Source organism: Pygoscelis adeliae, unplaced genomic scaffold (assembly GCF_000699105.1).
Source record: "Pygoscelis adeliae isolate BGI_AS28 unplaced genomic scaffold, ASM69910v1 Scaffold121, whole genome shotgun sequence".
NCBI classification, from domain to species: Eukaryota; Metazoa; Chordata; class Aves; order Sphenisciformes; family Spheniscidae; genus Pygoscelis; species Pygoscelis adeliae.
This window is the reverse complement of record NW_008824359.1, coordinates 4,423,177-4,445,974: the sequence shown is the minus strand read 5'-3', so window position 1 is coordinate 4,445,974 and position 22,798 is coordinate 4,423,177. Positions and strand designations below refer to the sequence as shown.

The 22,798-nt window shown below is 40.7% G+C and overlaps 2 protein-coding genes across 4 annotated transcripts; one reads left to right on the top strand and one right to left on the bottom strand.

Annotated features, from left to right (window-relative positions):
• The first annotated feature begins 48 nt into the window (after positions 1-48).
• On the top strand, positions 49-7,543 carry ENPP4 (ectonucleotide pyrophosphatase/phosphodiesterase 4 (putative)). 2 transcript variants are annotated; one of them, XM_009319679.1, is made up of 4 exons: positions 49-121; positions 1,703-2,567; positions 3,535-3,705; positions 6,303-7,543. In XM_009319679.1, exons 1-4 carry the CDS (start codon positions 101-103, stop codon positions 6,665-6,667), a joined length of 1,422 nt encoding a protein of 473 aa, XP_009317954.1. In that variant the 5' UTR covers positions 49-100; the 3' UTR covers positions 6,668-7,543. The 2 variants fall into 2 exon arrangements, with proteins under 2 accessions (XP_009317954.1, XP_009317953.1); XM_009319678.1 differs by having other exon boundaries at positions 74-262.
• A 3,047-nt stretch (positions 7,544-10,590) lies between these two features.
• On the bottom strand, positions 10,591-22,424 carry ENPP5 (ectonucleotide pyrophosphatase/phosphodiesterase 5 (putative)). Of its 2 annotated transcripts, none has more exons than XM_009319677.1 (4): positions 22,412-22,424; positions 20,330-21,199; positions 15,842-16,018; positions 10,591-14,444 (listed from the first exon to the last, which is right to left on the bottom strand). In XM_009319677.1, the coding sequence occupies exons 2-4, from the start codon at positions 21,192-21,194 to the stop codon at positions 14,074-14,076; spliced, it is 1,413 nt and encodes a 470-aa protein (XP_009317952.1). In that variant the 5' UTR covers positions 21,195-21,199; positions 22,412-22,424; the 3' UTR covers positions 10,591-14,073. The 2 variants fall into 2 exon arrangements, with proteins under 2 accessions (XP_009317952.1, XP_009317951.1); XM_009319676.1 differs by lacking the exon at positions 22,412-22,424 and adding an exon at positions 21,608-21,683.
• Positions 22,425-22,798: the final 374 nt, after the last annotated feature.

The window sequence follows — 22,798 nt, the reverse complement described above, 5'->3', positions numbered from 1 at the left end:
GTCCGCGCTGCAGGTGCTCCGGCTCCAAGGGCTGGGTGGCGGCGGCGGTTTCTTTCGCAAGCGCTGCGGGAGCCGGTCCTGTACACCGGCTAAGTTTGTAATGACAGCGCAGCGTCTCGCTGTGAGCTTTCAGGGCCAGGATAACTCATTTCTTGCCGAACTGAGCAACTGGAGCCTTGAAAACCTGGCTGGAAGGTGGCGAGGTTCAAGAGCGGGTGGCTGTAAGGCTGATGGCGTCCTACAGTTGGCTGCGATACAGCGTGTGAAAACACAAATGCTTAGCATCTTCGGAGCGTTTCGAAGCTAATACTGTGGTCTTGTCTCTTACTGCGCTATGAAAAACTCTGGTTCTGCTTTTTAAAGCACCTGGCAACATGAAATGGGTGATTCTGTGCTCCATTGCTCATCTCATTTATTTTCTTTTTTTTCCCCCCCCTCTTTTTAAAGGGGCTGTGTGTTACAAGTCCTCTGTATTAGGAGACACCTTAATGCTGTTCTTGATGATCCTTTCTTCTAACATTTGTATCTTCTGAAGAAATTTTAACTGTTGGTTGCAAGGGGGGATGATTTCCCATGCTTTGCGTTCCTCTCACTGCTAAAGCTTTAGCTACCATTAAAGCTACTTGCACTTTTAAAATAATACACTCACAGTTTTAAAGAGCCTTGGGGAAAGGGTTGAGATAGGCCAGAAGATATTACTGCAGTTAGGAAGATACCTGCTGTTCCTCCTAGAATCACCCTAGTTCGTGCAAGCGAGATAAAGGAGAAATTTGCTGGAGCGGAGCTTTTCTTGAGAAGTAAATACGCTGACAATATCGCAGAAGTTCTTCCGAGATCTGGAGCTTCACTTCCTCTTTCTTAAAGGCTTTATAGAATAATTCTGGACCTTCCTGAACAAAGTGCTTCTGTCACACATAATTAGTTGGGGGAGCTTACAAATCATACCTTGCATTCATAATAGTCGTGAATTCCTTGGTGAGAAATAGTTGCCTCATAACTAATGTTACTAATGACTTTATTTTTTTTTTTTAGAGAGATATAAATATCATACGTAAAGAACAGGTTTAAATACTGTTACGGTAGTTGTACAACAGCTTAGAAGGAAAACAGAAGTAGAAGTTACTCCTGGCGGTTCCATGTATAGAGTAAGCGATGAGTAAATAGGAATGTTGAAAGGCTCAAAAGTCTTCCAGCAGCTCAAGAGGGTGGGAACTGTGGAAAAGGAAAGGTGGGATGAAAAAGAAAAATTATAATTACAGTAGAAAACAAACTTCTGGTCTGAACAGGGATGTGTAAGCAGGATTTAGAGCTGCACAGGACTCTTAAATGTGGAGCCGTAATTGTTCAGGTGCCTGTGCTTGAACATGAGGAAGAGTACTGATTGTCTTGGAACGTAGAATTGTAGTAAGACACACAGAACGATGGAATAATTGCTTAAAAGAGAGAAAACAATTCTTCCTTTCATTTAGTCTGGAATGAAAAAAATCTCATTGCTTATTTGTTTTAATATATGAAAAACTATGACAATATATGAAAAACTTCTGAAGTCAGTAGGGAAATATACTGTTGACTTCAGTGGTTGTTTAGACCGGTTGTTTTGCAGTTAACCTCTATAAGGAAGATGTACCTAATGTGTAGCTAGTTAAACTGGTTCCAGTACAATTATTTTGTGTTACATGCCTTATCTTGTTAAATTTTTCAGGTGCATCTGATTACCTACTGGAAACACTTTGAAGCATCAACAATGAACTCGATGTTAACATTATTTTTTTCTGGAGTCGTTGCCTGTTGTGCTCACTCTACTGGTGATTCGGTATCCAGGTTACTACTCGTGTCCTTTGATGGCTTCAGGGCTGATTACTTGGAAACCTATAAACTTCCTCATCTTCAGGAGTTCATTGAGGATGGTGTGCTTGTAAAACAAGTTACGAATGCTTTTATCACCAAGACTTTCCCAAACCATTATACCATAGTGACAGGTTTATATGAAGAAAGCCATGGCATCGTGGCTAATGACATGTACGATGCAGATGCCAAGAAAAAGTTTTCACAGTTCAATGATTCAGATCCCTTCTGGTGGAATGAGGCAGTTCCAATTTGGGTAACAAATCAACAGCAGGGAAATGGAGCAAGTGCTGCTGCAATGTGGCCCGGTACCGATGTAAAAATTAATGATACGACCCCTCATTTCTTTATGAAGTATAACTTTTCGGTAACATTTGAGGAGAGAGTGGAGAAAATTGTTGCGTGGCTGAACAGCTCTAATCCAGTAGTCAGTTTTGCTACATTATACTGGGAAGAACCAGATGCAAGTGGGCACAAGTACGGACCAGATGACACCGAGAACATGCGCAAAGTATTAGAAGAAGTGGATAATCATATTGGTTTCCTTATGAATAAATTGAAGGCATTAGGTTTGTGGGACACTATTAATATCATAATAACAAGTGATCATGGAATGGCCGCCTGTTCTGCAAAGAAGCTGATTATCCTGGATGGCTGCATTGGTCGCAATAACTATACTCTGATAGACAAGAGTCCAGTTGCTGCAGTGCTGCCAAGGCAGAGTATGTTTCGGGTTTGGTTTTTTTAAGTCATACACTGAGAATTAAATTTTGTTTATCTTACTACTAAAAAGTACACACTGTGGTAGACTGTGTTTACATCTTTTGCAAAACCCGTGTAGTTCATATTGCACAACTTTGACAAAATTTAATGAATAAGCTAAAGAATGTATGTTTATTTAGGACTTACTTTGTTTTGGTAATCAATGGGCCAAGGAGCATTTCTTGTCAAATTGCTATGGGTGGTAAAGAGGTGGTGAAGTCCTGGCACAGCTTATTGAAAAAGCAGATAGGTCCTCAGTATGCCTGCCCTCTTGTTCATTTATTCTATACAGTTGTCATTCACAGTGAGCATGACATAAGCCCTCACGTTTATTCAGAATAAAAATTGTCGTTGTCTAAACTTCCAATTAAAAATCTAAACCCAACTTTGATCGCTTTACCACTTCCATTTCTGTGAATGAAACTTCAGTTTTCATACTGTGAATTCAGTTTTTATATCTTGGAGTAGTTACTAACAGGCATGTCTTAAATCATGGCACTGCTGGGCTCAGTTTCCACAACTGTGGCCAGACTGAAGCAATTGTAACGAACAAAATGATTTATACAGTAAAAAAAAATTAATATTTACTGCTTTGGATAAAAATATTGATTACCTTGGCATGTGATTGCTTTCTCTTGATTTCACTGCTTGAATTTTGCTCTCCTCGCCCCCCCCAAGCCCAGACGGTAAATTGAATTGTAGGTCCAAAACCACAGCCATGAGGTACCTGATTCAAAATGAGAGCAAATTGTGAAATCCACCTCGATACATGTAGCATTTAATTAGGAACATGAAAAAATCCTTTTCTATCTGCTTTTTAAAAAATAATTGTTTTGAAAAGAATGGAGCTTAGGTTTAATGACAGATAATTGCAGTGAATGGGACATAATTTCCAGCTGTTTCACATGCAGTTTTTTTTCTTGGCAGACAAAAGAGACGTGTATAACTTACTGAAAAAATGCAGCAGTCACATGAAAATATATCTCAAAGAAGAAATTCCAGACAGATTTCATTATCGTCATAATAAGAGAATTCAACCCATAATTCTGGTTGCAGACGAAGGCTGGACAATTGTACAAAACGAGTCACTTTCAAAATGTAAGTGTGTTTTCCTCATTTGTGCTCTTGGTGGCTTTTGTTGGTAAACTGTCTTGTTTTTATTCCAGCCATCTGTGGGATGGTCTGAGTTTAGCGAGTGGAGTCCTGGCACTGTGCATCTTTAGGAACATCTCAGCATTTTCTAGAACATTCTCAGCCTGAGCCTGGAGTGTTTTAACAGATGAGGAAGAGATGGGGGATATTCCATTGGCTAAAACATTTTGTCATGTTCAACTTAATAGCCTGAGGTACACTTTTAACTTAAGCAAGTTAGCAGTCTGTCTCAAGCTTCCACTGGAGTGTGGCTTAACTGTTGTTTGTATACAAAATATATATATAGGGGAGCATAAATTGAAGAATGCAAGACGCAACATTTAGTGTTACAGTACATATACTAGGAAACAAAAATAAATGTGAGGAAGTACTAAAAATAATAGGAACACAACAGTAATGGTCAAAGAAGCCAGAGTTCTTCCTGTTAGGGGCATCAAATAGCATGTTTGAAAGACAAAAAACAAAACTGCCGTTACTTCACACAGTGCATTGCTAAGATATGCACTTTCTTCCTGCTAGATGCTATGAATGTCAAATTACATACACACACATATACATATATATGTATGTATCTGTATATATATTTCCAGGGTTTTGACATGCAAGGGTTTGGGGTTTTTTTGGCAGACAAAAGAGGCGTGTATAACTTACCGAAAAAATGCAACAGTCACATGAAAATATATCTCAAAGAAGAAATTCCAGATAGATTTCATTATCGTCATAGTAAGAGAATTCAGCCCATAATTCTGGTTGCAGATGAAGGCTGCATATATATCTATATGTATATGCGTGTGTTCAGAAAGTGATTGGATAAATTCTTGGAAGAAAAATCCATTAGTAGGAATTAAATACAAAAGTACCAACTTCCAGGAAGTTTCTGAGCAGCCAACAGCTCGAGGCTGGCTGGTATGTCAGGGCTGACCCTGTTGCATACTTCCCAGACTCCCTGTTACGGCTGCTGCCAGAGACAGGATGCTGGGTGGTGCAAACTCCTGGTTTCACCCAGTTTGGCTGTTCTTACTGTCTGCCCTTTGCACATTTAAGTTCAAATTTTCTCGTTATTTGTACAGAAGTACTGCTTAGAATGTAAGATAAGTTTTTATTTTAATTACCCCACAGATTTGTTACAATCATCTTCAAACGGACAACAGGTAGCACACGTGGTCACTTTCTTGTTTATGGTTAGATTCCATTTCATGCACCTAAAAATCATTAGTAAGTGTGTATTTAGAAGTAAGAGCAGTGTATCAGTTGAAGTGAATCACTTTTGAAACAATTTTGCTTGCCAAGGCTTCCCAGAAGCAGGCAGGGGGGAGGTTTTAGCCTAAAAGGCTATTTAAGTGTTTATTGTACTTGTCTTCGTGGACAAAGTGGCAGTGTAATGATTGGCAGGCGTACCAATACCTACACTGTATCTAGCAATGTTGGCGCACGCCAGCCCTCCTACTTCAGAGGTGAAAGAGGGAAACTTCACTGGAGAGGGGACTGGGAACAACGCTGTTCAAAACAAGCAAGTAGACGAAGGAGAGAAAAAAAAAATGTAATCAAGAAATGTAGGACTGCATTCCATCAAGCGAGATGTGGCACAGTAGTATCTTTGTGGTAAAAAACATCATGGTGGAGAACATTAGAAAGGAATATTGGAAGTACACCGAAGCAGTGAGTGTGACCTAATTGATAGGAATCATGACATTTCACGTCAGAAACCTCAATGAAGCAGCCGAGGAGACAGTTCTGGGGACAGACTCGTTAAACTGTTACTAAGAAATGAACTCCAAACTTAAATGGAGTCACTCAGATACTGTGCTGCATGTGCTATGAGAAATTTTCGGCATCTTGGACAGATTTTTCAGGCATGTTACTGGGAAATTTGACTACAGCTGCCTTTTAGCTGTTTATATTCCACCAAAAATCGGAGTATTTCTTTAAAACCTACCAAATGTCCAAGTACTGGTGACCTTGTAGCCGCAAACATTTTGTTATTAGCCTGTCACAGGCATCGTGATCCTTTGACTGTTTTTTGGTTTTGACTATTTGGGTATCCCTTCTCCTGAAGTACCTAATCTGATAAGCGTGATTTGAGGATACTTAATGGGCTCAAACTGAACGCTGTCAAGGGGAAAGTGCTTGAAATAATTGCAGTGTCTGCTTTTGCAAGGGGGAGATGTCTTTCCAAAATTTGTACAAATTTGCATTCCAGCTACTGACTTGTGGATCGGCAACGTCCTTTTCGACTTTGGCATGAGGAGTGCGAAGGGGAAAACTGAAAATGTTGAGGAACGAAAGGAAAAGAGAGAATTTGGGGGAGGGGAGGTGGGAAGGACCACGGCTGAAGACCGGTATGGGAAAAGACTTCTGGGGATTGGGGAAGAGGGAAGGAACTCCGGGTTCCTTCAGTGTTTGATCCAACAGCTGCTTTTATGTTCTGCATTAGTCTTTAGTGAAAATATATGCCTTTGGGGGGTGGGGGAGAGATAGGGAGGGGAATACTCAATATGCAAACAGAAAATGCGATGTTAACTCTCAACTCTGCATTTCTCCAGTAGGCGACCACGGCTATGACAACGCTCTCCCAAGTATGCATCCGTTCCTGGCTGCTCGCGGGCCTGCTTTTCATCGGGGTTACAAGCAGAGCACGATGAACAACGTTGATATTTACCCAATGATGTGCCACATCCTGGGCCTGACACCACAGCCGCACAACGGCACTTTCAGTAACACCAAGTGCTTGCTGGCTGACCAGTGGTGCATAAATCTTCCAGAAGCTATCGGGATAGTTGTTGGGGCTTTTATGATACTGACTACTTTCACCTGCATTATAATAATCTCAAAGAATAGAGTAGCTCCCCCACGGCCGTTTTCCCGGCTTCAGTTACAATATGATGATGACGACCCTTTAATCGGATAGCATATAGGGAGCCTCGCCTCGCTTGCTAAACAGTGGTTTCAGGAAGAGGGTTTGAACTTGCACCAGATGGCATTCGCTGATGCACTTTAACAGTATCCATATAAAATACTGTACAGCCAGATCTTGCTAACTTGTTTGTGTGTGCTACCTGACTAGCAGTCCTGTAAAAATGGTGAACGGGTGGCTTTCTGCTGGAAGAGATGCTTAACATGATAAGGATGCTTAGTTCTTCATTCAAGCCTTTGAACACTTCCAAAATGAAATTCCAGAGTACGAACTAGCCAGGAGAGACTAAGTGAATTTTAATATTTGTAAATAATTGGGTTTTTGTATTAAATTTAAATTAATGTTGACTTCTTTTAGTGTTCTTGTACCTGTATTGGAAAGATCTTCTTTTTATGAGAGTTAGAATTTAGTTCTGTTTGGACAGTATATTCTGATTTGTTCTTAAATTTGGGGATAGAGGGTATAGAGAAGATCCAATACTTCTGTTTCCACCCTAAGCCAGCAATATGACAAGAAACTGGTGAGAAGGAAAACGGAAGTCAGTGAGGAAAGAATTGGTACATACCACTTGTATTTTGAGCAATAAAGTGTGCTGCTCAGTGGTTATAACGCTGGGCAGATGGCTCTGACATTTCTAGACGCGCGTCTGTGGATGACTTGGTTCCACAGTTCCTGCACTCAGAGAGTTGGGATCGTACTACTTGCTTATCTCAAGGATGTCGATTTAATCCGAGAATCCTTGGATTACTCAGTTTAATGGGCTGTAGTAGTAAAATTACTGCTTCTAAACCCTGTGAAAAGTTTTTCAGGTGTAAACTTTGCTGAAGGTCTTTTTGTAATAAAGGTGGTTCTGCCCTGTGTACCGGCTGATAATTATCTTTTGAAGGCTGTCATATGCTAAAAAGCAACAACTGAAAGTTTGATGTGCAGTCATCAAACAAGGATTCCAAACTCTTATTTTAAACCCTGGAAATTTAAAGGGAAAAGTTAATTTATTTTTTGAGGTAGGATCTGTTATCTGTAGCGTCTGAGTGGTATAGATGTAAAGTTCTGGTGAAGACCAGTGCTAATGGTTCTCTTAATTGAAACCTCTTGATTACTTGTTAATGGTCAAGTCTAGTAAGTTGCTATAAAAAAAAAAAAACTAATTTGATTTAGAAAGCCTTAGTGGTACCTTATCTTTCAGTGAGGAAAGATGAGGTTAAATTGTTAATGCTAACCCAAAAAGAGAACTACAGTTACCAAGTCGTTCTCCTACAAGTTTGATGGGTTTAAGAACTGATAATTTGAAGTGAGAGCTGAGGTACCTGGTAGCATGCAATGTCATTTCTTGTTCACAAGCTCAAATTCAATGCAATTTGGTATTAGCCACAGACTACCTTTTAGTGATCCAACTGGGAGGAAGTACGGACTTTGGAGGGAAGGGTTACTGTTAACTGCCCACTGAAAAAAATAAATTTGAGTTGTAAAAACGATGTGTGGAAGTTTTACTAATTTGTATCTTCCTCTCTGAGGATTCTGTTGTGATTAAAAACACAGTACAAAACCTAACCTGTTCTGCTTCCCCTTCCCCCCTGCTTCTTAAACTACTAGTTACTGACTAACGCTTTACTCTGGATTAATCTGAATTTGAAAGAGGCTCAGGTCCCTTGAAAAATGTGTACTGTTATTGACAGCGTACTGGATTTTAGACTGTTGATATAATAGAGTGATAGCTGGACTGAACAGAGTAGTTACTTTTTCATCTTGATGGAAGATTTTAAATAATTAATTACATACAATAAGAGGTCAGGTTAATGAGTAACTATGAAGTAAGTGCTTTGCAGGGTAGAACCTAGGCTTAGAGATGCTGTAAAAGGGAGGATGCTTGAATTCCTGCATTGGAGAGAGTTCTTAGTTTCTTGTAATTTTGCTAATAACTGCTGCCATCCTCAGAGGGTGGCAGACTTGCTGGGAGATGCTTTGCATTATCTATTTATGGAGAGGCTTGACTCAACTGAGTTATCTTTATCTTTCTGGCAGACTTGATAAGACCAAACTGTACCATCCTCTACCTGTGAGGGTTTTTTTTTTCTAGATTGTTAAAGTGATTAGCACGGTATATGCTCCGCTCTATTCTTCCCTTCCTCCTCCTTCCCCCAACAGCTGTTATACAGCGTGTGCTTGATGTGCTTTCAGTTCCTCTGTGCATCACCGTCTTAAGCGAGGTGTCAAGGTTACCGCCAAGGTTTTAATTACCAGAAATGTAAATGTTCAGTGAAGTCAACATTGAATGGCAGCACTCTAATCTGAAATACGAATATTGTTAGAGATGGGGAAATCTAAGTCTAAAGGCACTTCTCCTTCTAGCTCTAGGTAGCCCTTTCTGGTAAGAATCGCTACAGGCAACCAAGCTCCTATGAAACCAGGAAGTGAGTGGTAGTATCTAGCAGAAATCGTTATTACCCTCTACTCCTCCTCCCTTTAGTGTTGAGACTAAGCAATGCTATTGTGGGAAGGGTTTAAAGAGAAGGTTTAAGTATTAAGAAATAGGATAAACTCTATTCCAGTTGCATTGCTAATTATTTTCAGTTCCAAGGATGCGATATGGTCTACAGAGTGCCGAGTATTCTTCCCGGCACCATTCTTTGCTGCTGGCAGGGAGGGGTTTAAAGCAGCTCTTGTGATAAAGGAGATGATACCCTACAATAGCTTGTGGCAACTTACTAAATATACGCAACTCTGCAACGTTCATACAGGGCATATTAATTTAGGGGAAGTTCTTAACACTTAAACTAGCATCAAAGTTTAGAAGGGAATAGGGGGAGTTTGTAACACTACTTCCCAGCAGTGAAGACTGATGTTTCATTATGTTGACTGCCTCTATAAAGGAACTCTCAACACTGGGTAGAAGAGCCTTAAAGCATCCACCCGCCTGGGTTTATATGCTTTTTGTCCATTAGCACCAAGGAAAACAGTTCCAGAATTGAGCTGATTTCAACTAACTGTAGGTCCAAGCCACTTGTTTCAGGGGGAAGTTTAACTTGCTATAAATTGAAAAGAATGTACTGCCTATGAAAATAAACCAACATCATCATATACCTCCAAGGATCAGACCACAGGGACAGATGTTTGCTTTAATATGCATGGTACCACCTTTTACTGTAAAAAACAGTAACAGAGATTTGTTAACTTAATATGATTCAGATTAGGATTTCATTATGGGTAGGCCATCCATTTGCAATACTGCAGATACCACTATTGAACTTGCCCTTTTCATGTGCTTGCAACAATTTTTGTAGTCTAACATCTAATAAATGCTTATGTTACCTTTACTGTAGTACAAACATGCCATTTCTGGAAAGATATGTACCGCAGCATAGTAGGTATGGTCAAAACAGCATCCATGGCCATTATTTAAGCAGGGAAAATTCAGAAGATACCTGCTATCGTTGTGCTTTACGGAACAGCAGGACTCAGCAGCTGCACGTTTGTCATTCTTCCCACACACGGCTCAAGACTTTGTTCCACACTTCTGAAAAGTCACGCTGTACAACCCTTCATCTTATAAAGGCATTTTTGCACTTTTTTTTTTTTTTGAGACCGCATTTATTGTAAACAGCATTACTACAGCTCTTTACCAAGAAAGTCTAGAAGATGTTTTTTGATAAAAGAAACTGTATTACCACTGTTGGTAACAGATAGCTGTTATTTCCATATACAATAGCAAAGAGGGAAACAAGAGGTCTTTTTATATAAAACTTTGACCTAAAATTCTTAAGTTCTATCACACTTCCAGTTATTTTTAATGAAGGCATACACTATGCGGAGTACAAGAAATATTTGGGATGCATGAGTTCAGGCCATTCTCCCCCAGCCATCCCCCCACAATTCAAGTTTTTTCCAGACGTGGTTTTAAATGAAGCAAGCACTCAATGCTTGATAGCACTATAGCAAAGATATATTTCAACTTCAACATTTCCAAACAAGAAGAAACAAAGAAAACGTTTGACATCTCAAAGTATGCTTCACAGGTCAATAACGAAAACCAAAATCATGCCAGCTTCTCAGTTTCCAAGCTTAAGTTACAAGTAGTATACAGTGTACTCAAATCCACTTTCCAATAAACTTGTTCATACATCATGAAAAATATATACATAGAAACCAAATACCACGTCCTCCCCAACCAAAAAGGTAGTCTGAAAAAATCTCACTTCACATCAGAGAAAAAGTTGGTATTTCTTCTCCAGTGGCATCATACGTGCTTTCAATGTCATTAAGCTTACAGCCAACGACTTAAAACAGCGTTTAACACTGGCTAGGCAAATACCCTAACAAGGTAACTACCCAAGAGGTACCTGCAAATACACCTAAGCAATAAAGGAAACATGTTTAAACCTAAACTGAAATACCCGAATGCTGAAAGATTCCCTTCGGTTTTCTACAAGGTTTCATTTTACTCTCCTCAAAGAAGGGCCTTACAGTGCAATACAGAACAATGACGTCGAGAAGACTTCTCATGTTCGTGTTCTCAATCTATTTTGAATATTATTGCTCCCAAACCCTTTGGTAGGGGAAACCTACTACTCTTCCCTCGTTGCATGTTTGGGCAGGTAAGCCTAAGTAAGTAAGTCCCAGGATGACTGAACAACACTGACCAACTTTGCCCCCTCCTTAAAATCAAGGGTCACTTTGGCTGATGGCAGAACTACACCTGTCAATTAAAAAAGCGGGAGTTTAATGAACACCTCTGAGGTTACAATCCAGTTATTTTTACATCTGCCTAATATAAGCATTGCTATGAAATTACTGCAATAAGAAGAATTTCTATTAAAGCAGCATGTTCCAAAGTGAGAAAGTGTGTAACTGAAGTAGCTACAGGTGAGGATTATAGCATCTCCAATTTTCGCTGTTATTCCCTTAACCAAGCCTGTAGATCTTTCTTTAAACACACACTTAAGTTTGTGCTACAATTCATTTTTAAGTTGCAAATAAGCAAGAAAAGGCAGACTCAATGCATCAATTTGCTATCTGCCATCCACTTTTTGGAAGGTAGCTAGGGAAGTGACTAGTAACAATTTAGAGGTTTAGGTTTTCTACTCCGACTTCCTCAGCCTCTCTAGAAACTACCGTGAACATCATTACTGCCTTCACCTTTCAGCTTGATAGGCCCCTGCAGCATTCAGTTTTATCTGGCGTCAGCAAATTAAACTTAAGACGTACCTAATGGTCAGCTCCACCGAGAATCAGTGTCAGGCACAGCTATCCCGGAATTTTCCTTCAGGGTTTTCTTAAGAAAATGGCAACATAGGAAAAGAAGGCAGTACACAGAGTAACAGTAGAATTGCAGCGATGAGTCAGATCAAGTTATGCAAGACTTCACACATATCCCCCAAATTAAGGGGCTGTCCTCCAACAGATCTGCTAGTTGCCCATTTTTCTGAAGCTACTATTACAGCTAGACTTTCAGCATGTACCTTAAATTGGAATATTTCATTGCCTTCCCTCTCAAGCATTCACTGCACCTAGCTGTGGTCTCTGGAAACTTTCCGCATCTGTTTGCAAGACAACTTAATGCTAAGCATTAAGCAAGTGTCCCTGCCATCACGGAGGAATCCAACAGATTACTTCTGACGCAGTGAGGACCAGACAGTTCGTAACATGGCACTGCAGAGTCATCACTGAGGCAGCGAGAAGTAAGCTCATTTCTGAACTCGCCTAGATGTCATTCATTAAGTCTGGAATTAAGTTCAGCAAAATGAGTTTTGTACTTCACTTAGTCAGCTTGTTGCAGCTCCTTGCTGGGTCTGCTAGCAACCCTCCCAATTGCAGTATTAGACTGTTAGTCACACCAGTGGTTTGACAGAGCACATCCAAGGCCGAAGGTGTTCTCATCTTTGCCCTCTGCTGGGTGCTGTGGATGAAGCAATAAATTACACTTGGAGAAATACCAGACTGAGTATTTGTGTGGATTTTGAAAGAGTTTTTCTCCTTCAGGCACTGTACTCAGAAGCAAAGTGCAGAGAAATACTAACTCACACAGGGAGGGAAAAAAATTCAGCTTTTAAACAAGTCTGACAACTAGAAAACTTTTCTCACTTCATACCATGTTTTTCATACAAACCTTAGTCAGCAGCTTCTCACCTACCATTTAAGCAAGCTCATCAAAAAAACCACAACTACAATAGCAAGAAGATTTATTGCCCCACACAAAAGAATCACAGTAATACATAGTTTTGTTGACTCAGAATGAATAATTTTCCCTGACAGAGACTTTCCTCTGGAAGAACAAACTCCAGTCTTATACCCTTTTTCATATTGACGTGTGCTTTTAAGAGTATATATGGCTTAAGATTTATACAGCTGTTCCTTAAATTGAGTGTCTAATCCTACTCATCAAATTCTAAGGTCCACCCAGACATATCAGATAAAACACAAGACAGCAAGCCAAGCTCACGCCTGAGAAGAGTCTCCAGTAAGAGATCAGATGTTACACCCAGGGACAAGCTTGACAGCACTCTGAAACCAGCTTGTACATGTACGTTCCTTAACTGATTCATCTGCCTTATTCTGAAAGAACCCTCTTATCACAGAAATATAAAAGACTCCATTTGCATATACAGGTGTTGTGCTTGCACGTGTCTTTAAACTGCCAGCCACATGGAATTCCTAGAAAATTTAGTCCCGTGTACAGGAAACAATAGGAAAAAGTAAAGACCTACATTTACCTAAAATCGTAAAGACCTATATTTACCTAAACAAAAAAATAAAAATCAAGTAGTTTAATGCTGATTGCTAAAGGCAATACCACCTAGATCCACATTTTGGGGCTACAATTAACACAGTAGTTTAAAGAAAGATGCCTAACTCTAAACTTATGACACTTAGCACTGCATGACCTAGCTTAATAATAATGTTGTCTTCTGCAGGATTTAATCCACCAAGCTATCTGTAATGGTGATCCATGCAAAAGCTTCCTTGGGCAGGGAAGAAAAAACCCCAAAGAAGTCTAGCCACATTCAGTAACTTGTTCGAATCAGAGAGACTTAAAAAAACTCTCAAAGAAAAAAAAGGAGGGGCGGGGGAATAAATCGCCATGGGAGGTGCACCTCAGTTGATGCTATTTCCCTAAAAGTAGCTCAGAATGAGGTATTCAAGGTCTGTTGTCACTACATGTCTACATACATATACAGCTTTCCAGGTTCACCTAGAACATTTTCAACCCCTGAAAGATTAAGTGGTTGTAGGGTGAAACAGTAACACGCTGTTTCTCTGCATACCTAGTATGTACGTACTCCAGTGTACCAATGGATCAGCATCTGTTTCTTTTTACTCCACACATCTATGCTGATCCACACCTATTAATTTTTTTTGTATAAGCTTATTTTAAGCATCAAGCAGGAAATAAGTACCAAGTGTTATTAATCTTGCAAGAGTGGCTGGGCAGCTTCAGCATGTTGCATTTGCATGGTATTTGCTTGGGTGAGGATAAAATGCTTAACAAAAACTGCAATAAAAACCATAACAAGAAAGCTGCCCAGAAAGATTCCTACAACAGTAGCATAGGTGTCTGCTCCAAAGGCTACAGGAACTTCTTCAGCAAGCATATCTTTCACAGCGTTGAATGAACCATTGCTTGGCAGTGGGCTAATACCAAGTAGATGGCACAATAAGGGGTACAAGTCTGTAGCATTCATGACTTCTCTGGTGGCATTCTTTCTGAAAGCAGGCCCAACTGCCAAAAAAATTGGATGCATTTCTGGTAAGATGTTGTCATATCCATGATTACCAACTAGAAATAAAAGATAGATAAAGGTCAATATTCTGAAGTTGCAAAACAAGCATTAAACCTTTTCCTAGAATTAGCATAATGCAGAAAAGGAAGAGCCATCATTTATTCTTGCAGAAGTTTAGAAGAATCATTTTGATCAACAGCACAAATGTCTCCTAGCAAATACCAAGTCTCAGAACTACAAAGAGAAGATTTAAAAAAAAGAATGGAGAGCAACTATTTAAAAGAAAAAGGAAAAAAAAAAAGGTAAGCTCACATGGCGGTGAGAGCACTGTCAATGGCATGCTATGCTACACCCAAGTCTCCTTGATTTTCCTCAAGGAAAAACTCTAACCTTGCAACTGGACCAGATCTCTTAGGGGGAAAAAAACCCACACCTGTGCAGAGACAGACTGTCTGTTTGACTCCTAGTAGCAGACAGAACTTAAGCTCTGACTGTTTTGACACTTTGTCCAATTTTGTGCACTATCTACTCGTCAACAAGGAAAAAGTTTACAGATCTCACTAGCGGGTCTCCAGTGCCCCTTCCTTACAGGGGCACTAAAAACTCTGAAGAAGTGAATAAACACGCTGGCACAAAAAGCTGCTCTTGTCAGCTATCAACAACTGAAAAACTTGTTCAGTCTTGCAGGTAACGCTCTTCAGCTTCATAACCAGCAGCAAAGTTTAAAAGGTTTTCAATTAAGAAACTTAAGAACTGACCATACGACACCTTATATTTTTCCTCTTAGCTAACCAAAAGTTACAGTTTACTATCTCCATTCTACCTATAATAAATCTCAAAACCCCAAGGTGAGGAACTTAAAAGTGTTTTTTTTTTCCCTCCAAATCACCTAGAATGCATCTTATCCTGTAAGGCAAACGAAAATCACTGGTGTACAGTAACACAATATTCAGACTTTCTAGCAACAGAACAAGGTGACTGTAAGTGTAGGCATCCACAGAAGTTGAGGACTTTCAGAAAGCATTCTTGTATTTCCAACCCAACCCTTCTCCAGTAAATAAATAGTACATGATAAAACAACGCTATTCAACCTCTACTGAACAAGTTCAGTTACAACTTTTTTTTTTTTTAATCTCTCAGAAAGTGCTTTTCAGTTTGCTAGCTCTCGCAAGACCTCAAGTATGTGGCCACAAAAACATATGAACGATCTTATCTCGGCAAGTTTAATTTTTAGAAACAGTAAGTCCAGTTCCCCTTCCCCTAATAGTAGGGTGCTTCCCATCCCATCAGGAAAAAAAAAAAAATAAATTCTACACTTAGCCTCAGAGTTTTCCCTCCCAGTCTTAAACAAAAAAAAAAAAAATTAACATTGGTTGAGATTGGGAGAGAAAGTACCGTGTAAGGTCTCTGACTAGGAAGATACAGTAAAACACTGTAAAGACAGAATACTTACACTGAAAACCGTCAGACTTATTATATACGATTTCCCATCCTTTATCAGCCACTGCTAAGATTGGCTGAATTTTACTGTTGTGTTTGTAATGTAATCTATCTGGAATCTGCTCCTTTTTATAGACAGTCATGTTGGGATGAGCATTGGCCAAAGCTTCATATACTTCATCCAGTTTGCCTTCAAACAAACAAAAGAAACAAAAGACAAAACTTAAACATACCAATATGTTTACTGAACTCATCAGTAGTTTAAATACAACTGAGGGCAAAATGCACTTCTCCAAAGGTTAATTATAGCTGTAAGAGACAACAGCGGGTTACAACGCGCACAGAAGTTTCCCTGAGAAATCCAGAGCGTCATTCACAGTAAGATCACGCCTGGCATCAGGCTTCACAGCCTATTCCTAAGCAGTAAGTGCCTTGCTAATTTTAGAAAAATCCCTCATTTCACAGTTACCAGAATGTAAGCTTCTCACAAGAATGAGTTAGAAGGCGTTCAGTTAAGTCTCACGGAAAAGAAAGCAGCTCCTCCTAGCTCCATGCAAAGCTTCAAAGCAGGAAGATAGCTCCTAAACCTGTTTATGAGGTAATGTGCGCATTAAGGCCATATTCCGTCTTTCCCCCAGTTGGCTATGATGACAAGTGACACTATTTATTTATTTTAAAGCAGTTTAATTGTTAGTTGCTTTCCTTTAAAAGGCCAAAGAGAGCAGCCACTTCGTTTCTTGGCATCTCTGAAAACTTATTTCTCATTGAACCCAACTATTTATCTCTCCTTCTACAAGATGCTCCAATAAACAGCTACGTATATGACCTCATTTGATTCCCAGTTTTGATCTTCCACCATTTTGATGACAAGTTTAGCCAATTTAGAAAGAGTAGCTAGTTTGTTGCTGTGCACCATGTAACATCATAGTATTAGCAATTAATTGCCTAGGGATAACCAAAACTAGCTTGCATTAATCTTTCAATGGAAGCCCTCAAGTCACGGTCCAGATGTCACTAACACGTCAGGAGCCGTACAAAGATTGCAGAGGCCTAAGCAGGGAACACATGACAAACATACGAAGGGACAGGTTGGACAGGCAGATGAAGATGTCTCTTTTGGTCTAGAACTGTCAGCCACTCTGTGTATTCAGTAACGGCTAACAGCACTACCTACTCCTTTGTGCTCTTAGTGTCTATTCCTTTCCCTTCCCTAGTTATAGAATCATAGAATCATTAAGGTTGGAAAAGACCTCTAAGATCATCGAGTCCAACCATTGACCCAACACCACCATGCCCACTAAACCATGTCCCTAAGCGCCACATCTACACATCTTTTAAATACTTCCAGGGATGGGGACTCAACCACTTCCCTGGGCAGCCTGGTCCAATGTTTAACCTCTCTTTCAGTAAAGACATTTTTCCTCACGTCCAATCTAAACCTCCCCTGGCACAACTTGAGGCCATTTCCTCTCGTCCTATCGCCAGTTACTTGGGAGAGGAGACCGACCCCCACCTCGCTACAGCCTCCTTTCAGGTAGTTGTAGAGAGCGATGAGGTCTCCCCTCAGCCTCCTTTTCTCCAGGCTAAACAACCCCAGCTCTCTCAGCCGCTCCTCATAAGACTTGTTCTCCAGACCCTTCACAGTCATCTACTGCATAGGGAGTGTAAACCCTCAAGAGCTGTACTAACACTACCAAATAAATAGGCGTTTTCTACCCCCAATTCTTTATTTGCTTATTTCCAGTTTCTGAGCTTTTCTTTCCAGTAGAAGTCACTGAACAGCCAGAAAGCAGTTGGACAAGCTGGAACATCAGCACACAGAAAGGAGGAACCGGGACACACAGACAGGAACACAAAAGCAAGTTCAGGAACCTACATCTGAACAAGTTTCTTCAACCACCCCCCCACCGTTTAAGCACAGATTCCTATTGAGGGCTATGCAGTGTATACATCAGACTTCTGTTCTACACCAAATAACTGTTCCGTGACTTATTTCAGTACTTTGTGCTACACACATGCACAATTCAGTCGGACAGCTGAGTTCACAGCTAGTCTCTGCAGGCCAGTTTCAGCGCTCCAAGGTCTGAAGCACGGATGGAAGACGTTTACATTTTCTTTGTGGCCAACACTGCCGTTTTTAGCAGACGAGTGGGATTTAAACACATCCTGTCATTTTGACTTATCATTTCTCGCTAGTTCTGCCTTCACAGCTAGCTGTACACCCTGCAGCGGGTGTTCCGGCAAGCGAGCTCTTCTCTGACTGTCTGTCCCAAGAAACGATCGCCTTGATGACCACAAGAACAAGTGCTTAGTTTGACCCGAGACACTGCCTGAAGTAAACCAGGGATAAAATCCGGTCTACCATTTACAGCGTGCGTGGGGTTTTGAATACATCTCAGGAAAAAAAAGTTTGGGAGGAGGTGCCCAATGTCTTTAAAGAAACCGTCTTCATTTTCCCCCTCTGTTCCTAGGATCCAGTATAGAAATTCTGCAGGAAAACTGGAAATAGATTAATGTATAATGTTTCTTACCTCAAATGGCATTAAAAAAAGAATCACTAAACTTAAACACAAAGAAGATCAAGATGAGACAGCAAAAGCCCAGATATAGTAGCAGTAGTTACAGCAACAAGAAAAGGGACTCCAATCTAGCATTTCTAGGACTATATACGTAACAAAATTAATTTTGTTATGCCACTTTTCTATATAGGATAGCAGGAAGCAGAAGCCCCAAATACAGTAAACTACGATTTTACACTAAATTAATTATTTGAATTAATATATTTACACTAAATGCAAGAAAAAGGCCAGCATCACTAGCTGTGCTACAGGTACCATCTTCGTGAACGTATAATTAGTTCCACACACACTAATACACTAGCATGGTTAAATAATGGCTTTAATCCGTCTCTCAGGGAAGAAACATGCAGCCAAACAGTTAAAGTAGCAGAACTCGCTGCATTTTTAAGCATTCAAAATTTTTCTCAGTGTCTCACTAAGTTTTACCATTCCCTTGCTTTAAGCAAGCCAAATGGAATAACTGTTGAAGAATCAGTCTTATGTACTTAAGCATATGTTACTTCATAGCTAAACCGAGAATGAAGCTCGTTGTTTTATAATAAAAATTACAGCCGGTAACATGGAAGGAAGGAAGGAATTTTAGCTGTGCTCAAAACTAGTTCCTGTTTATTGGTAGTGTAATAAATATCTGAACCTCTGGGCAAAACCAAATCCAAGCTATTTCTGAAATCCATTGAAATAGATGACAGAATAGTAAAAAAGCCAATTGCTGCAGAGATACTATTTCTTTTCAGCATTTAGCAGACAGGAGAATCAGGTTACGCATCTTCAAGATCTCATTTACTGCATTAGGGATGTTTCAGCACTGAAGTTTACTTTTACAACTGCTTCACTCGGTAATGAGAACATCCTGGTCAACCACGTTTGTCTCCACTAGGATGGAGCTCCCAAACTCGGCTCTTCTATCACCACTGAGAGAAATGGCGCCCAGCTACAAGCACCTGAGTATGCTCAGGCAGCAGATGATCTCAGTCTGGACATGCTAACATTTTAGTCTGGAGTATTCTTCAAACTAAAAATGACAAGAGACATTTGTTTACATATTTAAAGGTCACTTAAGTCTGCAAAATACCCTCCCCGCTGGGGCATTAAATAGAGAGTGCTATCTATTAGTGATGCAAATGTTACAGAAATCTTAAAAAGCACCTTTTCAGAAGGCCACCTTAAAACTCAACTTCCAAATTAGCACCCCTGCCCACACAAAAAAATGATATTTTCCAGGTTAACACATTTGCACCAAATAGTTACAGCTTTTGATCATCAAGATAAAGAGCAGCACCTCTACAGCAGTGACACTAAACATACACCTGGCACTTAAGCAACCCTTCAATGACGGCAACCAGACTTCAGATTTCGATTCCCACAGTATTCTCGCCCATCATTATCACAACAAAAATGGTATGAACATAACTGGCTGGCTGTTCAGTGTGATGGGGGAAAAAAACTCAAGTGAACTACAATAGCTGGCAGCTAATCAAATAGCCAACACAGGCTTCCTATTTATCAAAGGTCCCCAACTGGTTTCAGTTTACTGTTTGAGTTAGAAATCTAATTCTTCCAGTATGGCTTTAGCATCTTGATGAAAGGCAAGATATGTAGCATTCAGCTGTTATCTACCTAGAACACCATTCATCCTTGATAATGCCGTTAGATTATCTTACTTCTCATAAGGACTAAAGGATATTTGGCAATATTAGTCAACAACAGATAGATTTGTTCACTTTTCATTTCAGAAAGTTAATCCAGGCTTCTGACAGAGCTAGCAAAAAGAACAAGGAAGTGATCCTGCAAGTACTCCTTGTTCAAGGCTGATGTCCTACTGGCATCAGTGCTGCTACCACCACTTCAGTTAAGGAATGAAGTCTATAAAGTGTCGATACTCAAGTATTTTCTTCAGAGAATTTTACTGCTATAGCTCCTACCTTCTTTTGGCAAAATAGCTACTGCAGGAGAATGGTCAATGACTTTATAGAGCGCTCTGTTCACATACTGATCAAGCTCAATGAGCCTTTCCGAGGAGGACTGTGACATTCCATGGTCACTCGTGATTATGACATTTATCACATCCCACAGCTTCGCCTTCTTCAGTTCAGACATAAGATACCCCAGCTTTTTGTCAATATCACTAATTATTGGTCCCATAAGTGGGTTTTCTGGGCCCAGAATATGGCCCATCTCATCAGGCTGTTCCCAATAGAGGAGACCAAAGTTTATGGGCTCTTCTGATGTAAACCAGTCAATAAGCCTAGCAACTCTATCTTCAAAGGAAACAGATTCATTGTAGGGCATGTAATATGTAGGAAAGACTCCATGTATTTTCACATCTGTTCCAGGCCACATAGCTGCTCCGGTTTTATGTCCTTCCCTCTGGTTCGTTACCCATATCGGGCTGGCTTCTTCCCAGAACTTGGAGTTATGGATATTCATTTTGTTCAGAGAGAAAGTGTCATTCAGAATAGGATCATACATCTCATTAGCAACTATACCGTGGCTTTCTGCATAGAGACCAGTCACCATTGTATAATGATTAGGATACGTTTTCGTTATAAACACATTAGTGACCTGTTTGACGTGAACACCATTCTCCATGGCATAGTGAAAATTGGGAGTTGAGACTTTATAGATGTAATCCCATCGAAATCCATCAAAAGATACCAGCAACACTCTGGGCTGGGCCGGCTGCAGAGACAATGCACTTGGAAGAGATAGTAAGAAAATTGCCAGGACTTTCCAGTAACAGTTCATGGCTATTCTGGAAGGTATTCGTCCCCTCTTCTGAAGCAACATGGCATCTGTTGAGCAGAGACAGAAGATTTGTTTGCGTTAACCTGTTTGTCGAAGTCATAACTTTAAGAATGAGTAGCTAAAATATTCCTTATGTATTTACACAGCTTGCCTTACTAACACTGAGCACTCCAAACACAGGAACGAGACCTTTTACTTATCAGTTATATTGATATCCCAATTTCAGAGGTGGGAAGCAGACACTACAATTTGTTGAATGAAACAGTTTGCAAAGCAACTTCTTTATCCAACACCACTGCCCCACCCCTTCCTTTTTTCTTCCTGCTCCCAATACACAGGAACTCCTGCTCTTGCAATCTGACAAGTTTTCAGGTATTTTCTGTACTCAAAGTTGTAAGAAACTGTCCTATGAGAAAGCTGCTGCTTGTTAAGATGTGCACAGGGGCAGTTCTCACCTTGAGAATAACAAGGTCCATCTCCACCAGAACTTTGTAACTACCTTAAAATCTCTGGAGCATTACTTCTCCTCTGTGCAAGCGTGGCACAGACGCGCTAGCATCACACGGCAGAGCAGCGGATGGGAGCAGGAAGTACACACTCGAACTGGAGGACTCTCTGCCCGCACAGCTCCCATCAGGGAGGGACGACCAGCTAGAAACCATCACAGCTTCTCAGCACCGGCACTCGGTATGGGACTACTACACATGCCAAGTACAATTTCTAGTGGAGAAACTAGCAAACAAGCTCTGAATTTCAGATACAGCAGTATGTCCATTAAAAGGTTTTGCTGCTGAAAAGGTGTCAGATCAAGAGTTAGACAAACGAAGAGCAGGAACATCAGTTTCCCAACATGTTATCACATCTCTAACCTGATCATAGCTTCCCTACGTAACAGAGCTCTTACTGATCAACCAATTCTGATGCGTGCTACCCAAAGGTCACTTCTAGTGTACAGACGGCTTTACAAACAAGAATGTATACAAGTCAGTGTGCAGTTTAAGTTCTTCTAACTAACCACTTAGGTCTCTGAATGGATTGGAAAGAGGTGGTTGAAAGATTCGGCGGTACAGTTGTGAGCCGCTGGAAATACCACAACTTTCAAGCGTCATCTGTCCTTTCCAGTCAAACACCACTGCTACCCGAGTGCAAGCCGCATGAAGTATGCAAGACACAAGAAACAGAATCCCTCCACGAACTGCATGAAATGGTGACCGCTACACACTGTACCCTAAAGCCTCAGATCAGATGAAGAACCTTACTGTAGTTGGGGAAAGCTCATTTGTTGCTCAGCAGTGAAAAATAAATCAGGCCTCCCGTAGCGCATTTTAGCTCTGAAGTACGCCGTATGAAGACGACTATTACCACCTTTCCTAATCAAAACACAGGTGTCCGGCCGCGGTTGGAGGCTGCCGTGCGGGGGAATGCCGGCCTGCCCTTGTCGTTCGTCTGTCTGCTGAGCTCCTCCGACTGCTGAACAGGTCCCCGGGCCCTCGTCTCTCGCCCTGACAGGAGAACCTCGCCAAGCAAAACCCGGGCTCCACAAACCCCCGCTCCCGCACGCGGGAGACCGCCTCGGCACCCAGGGCGGGCCCCACCGAGGCCCACTCAGGCCTAACGAACCCGTCCCCCGCCCCCGGAGCCCTCCG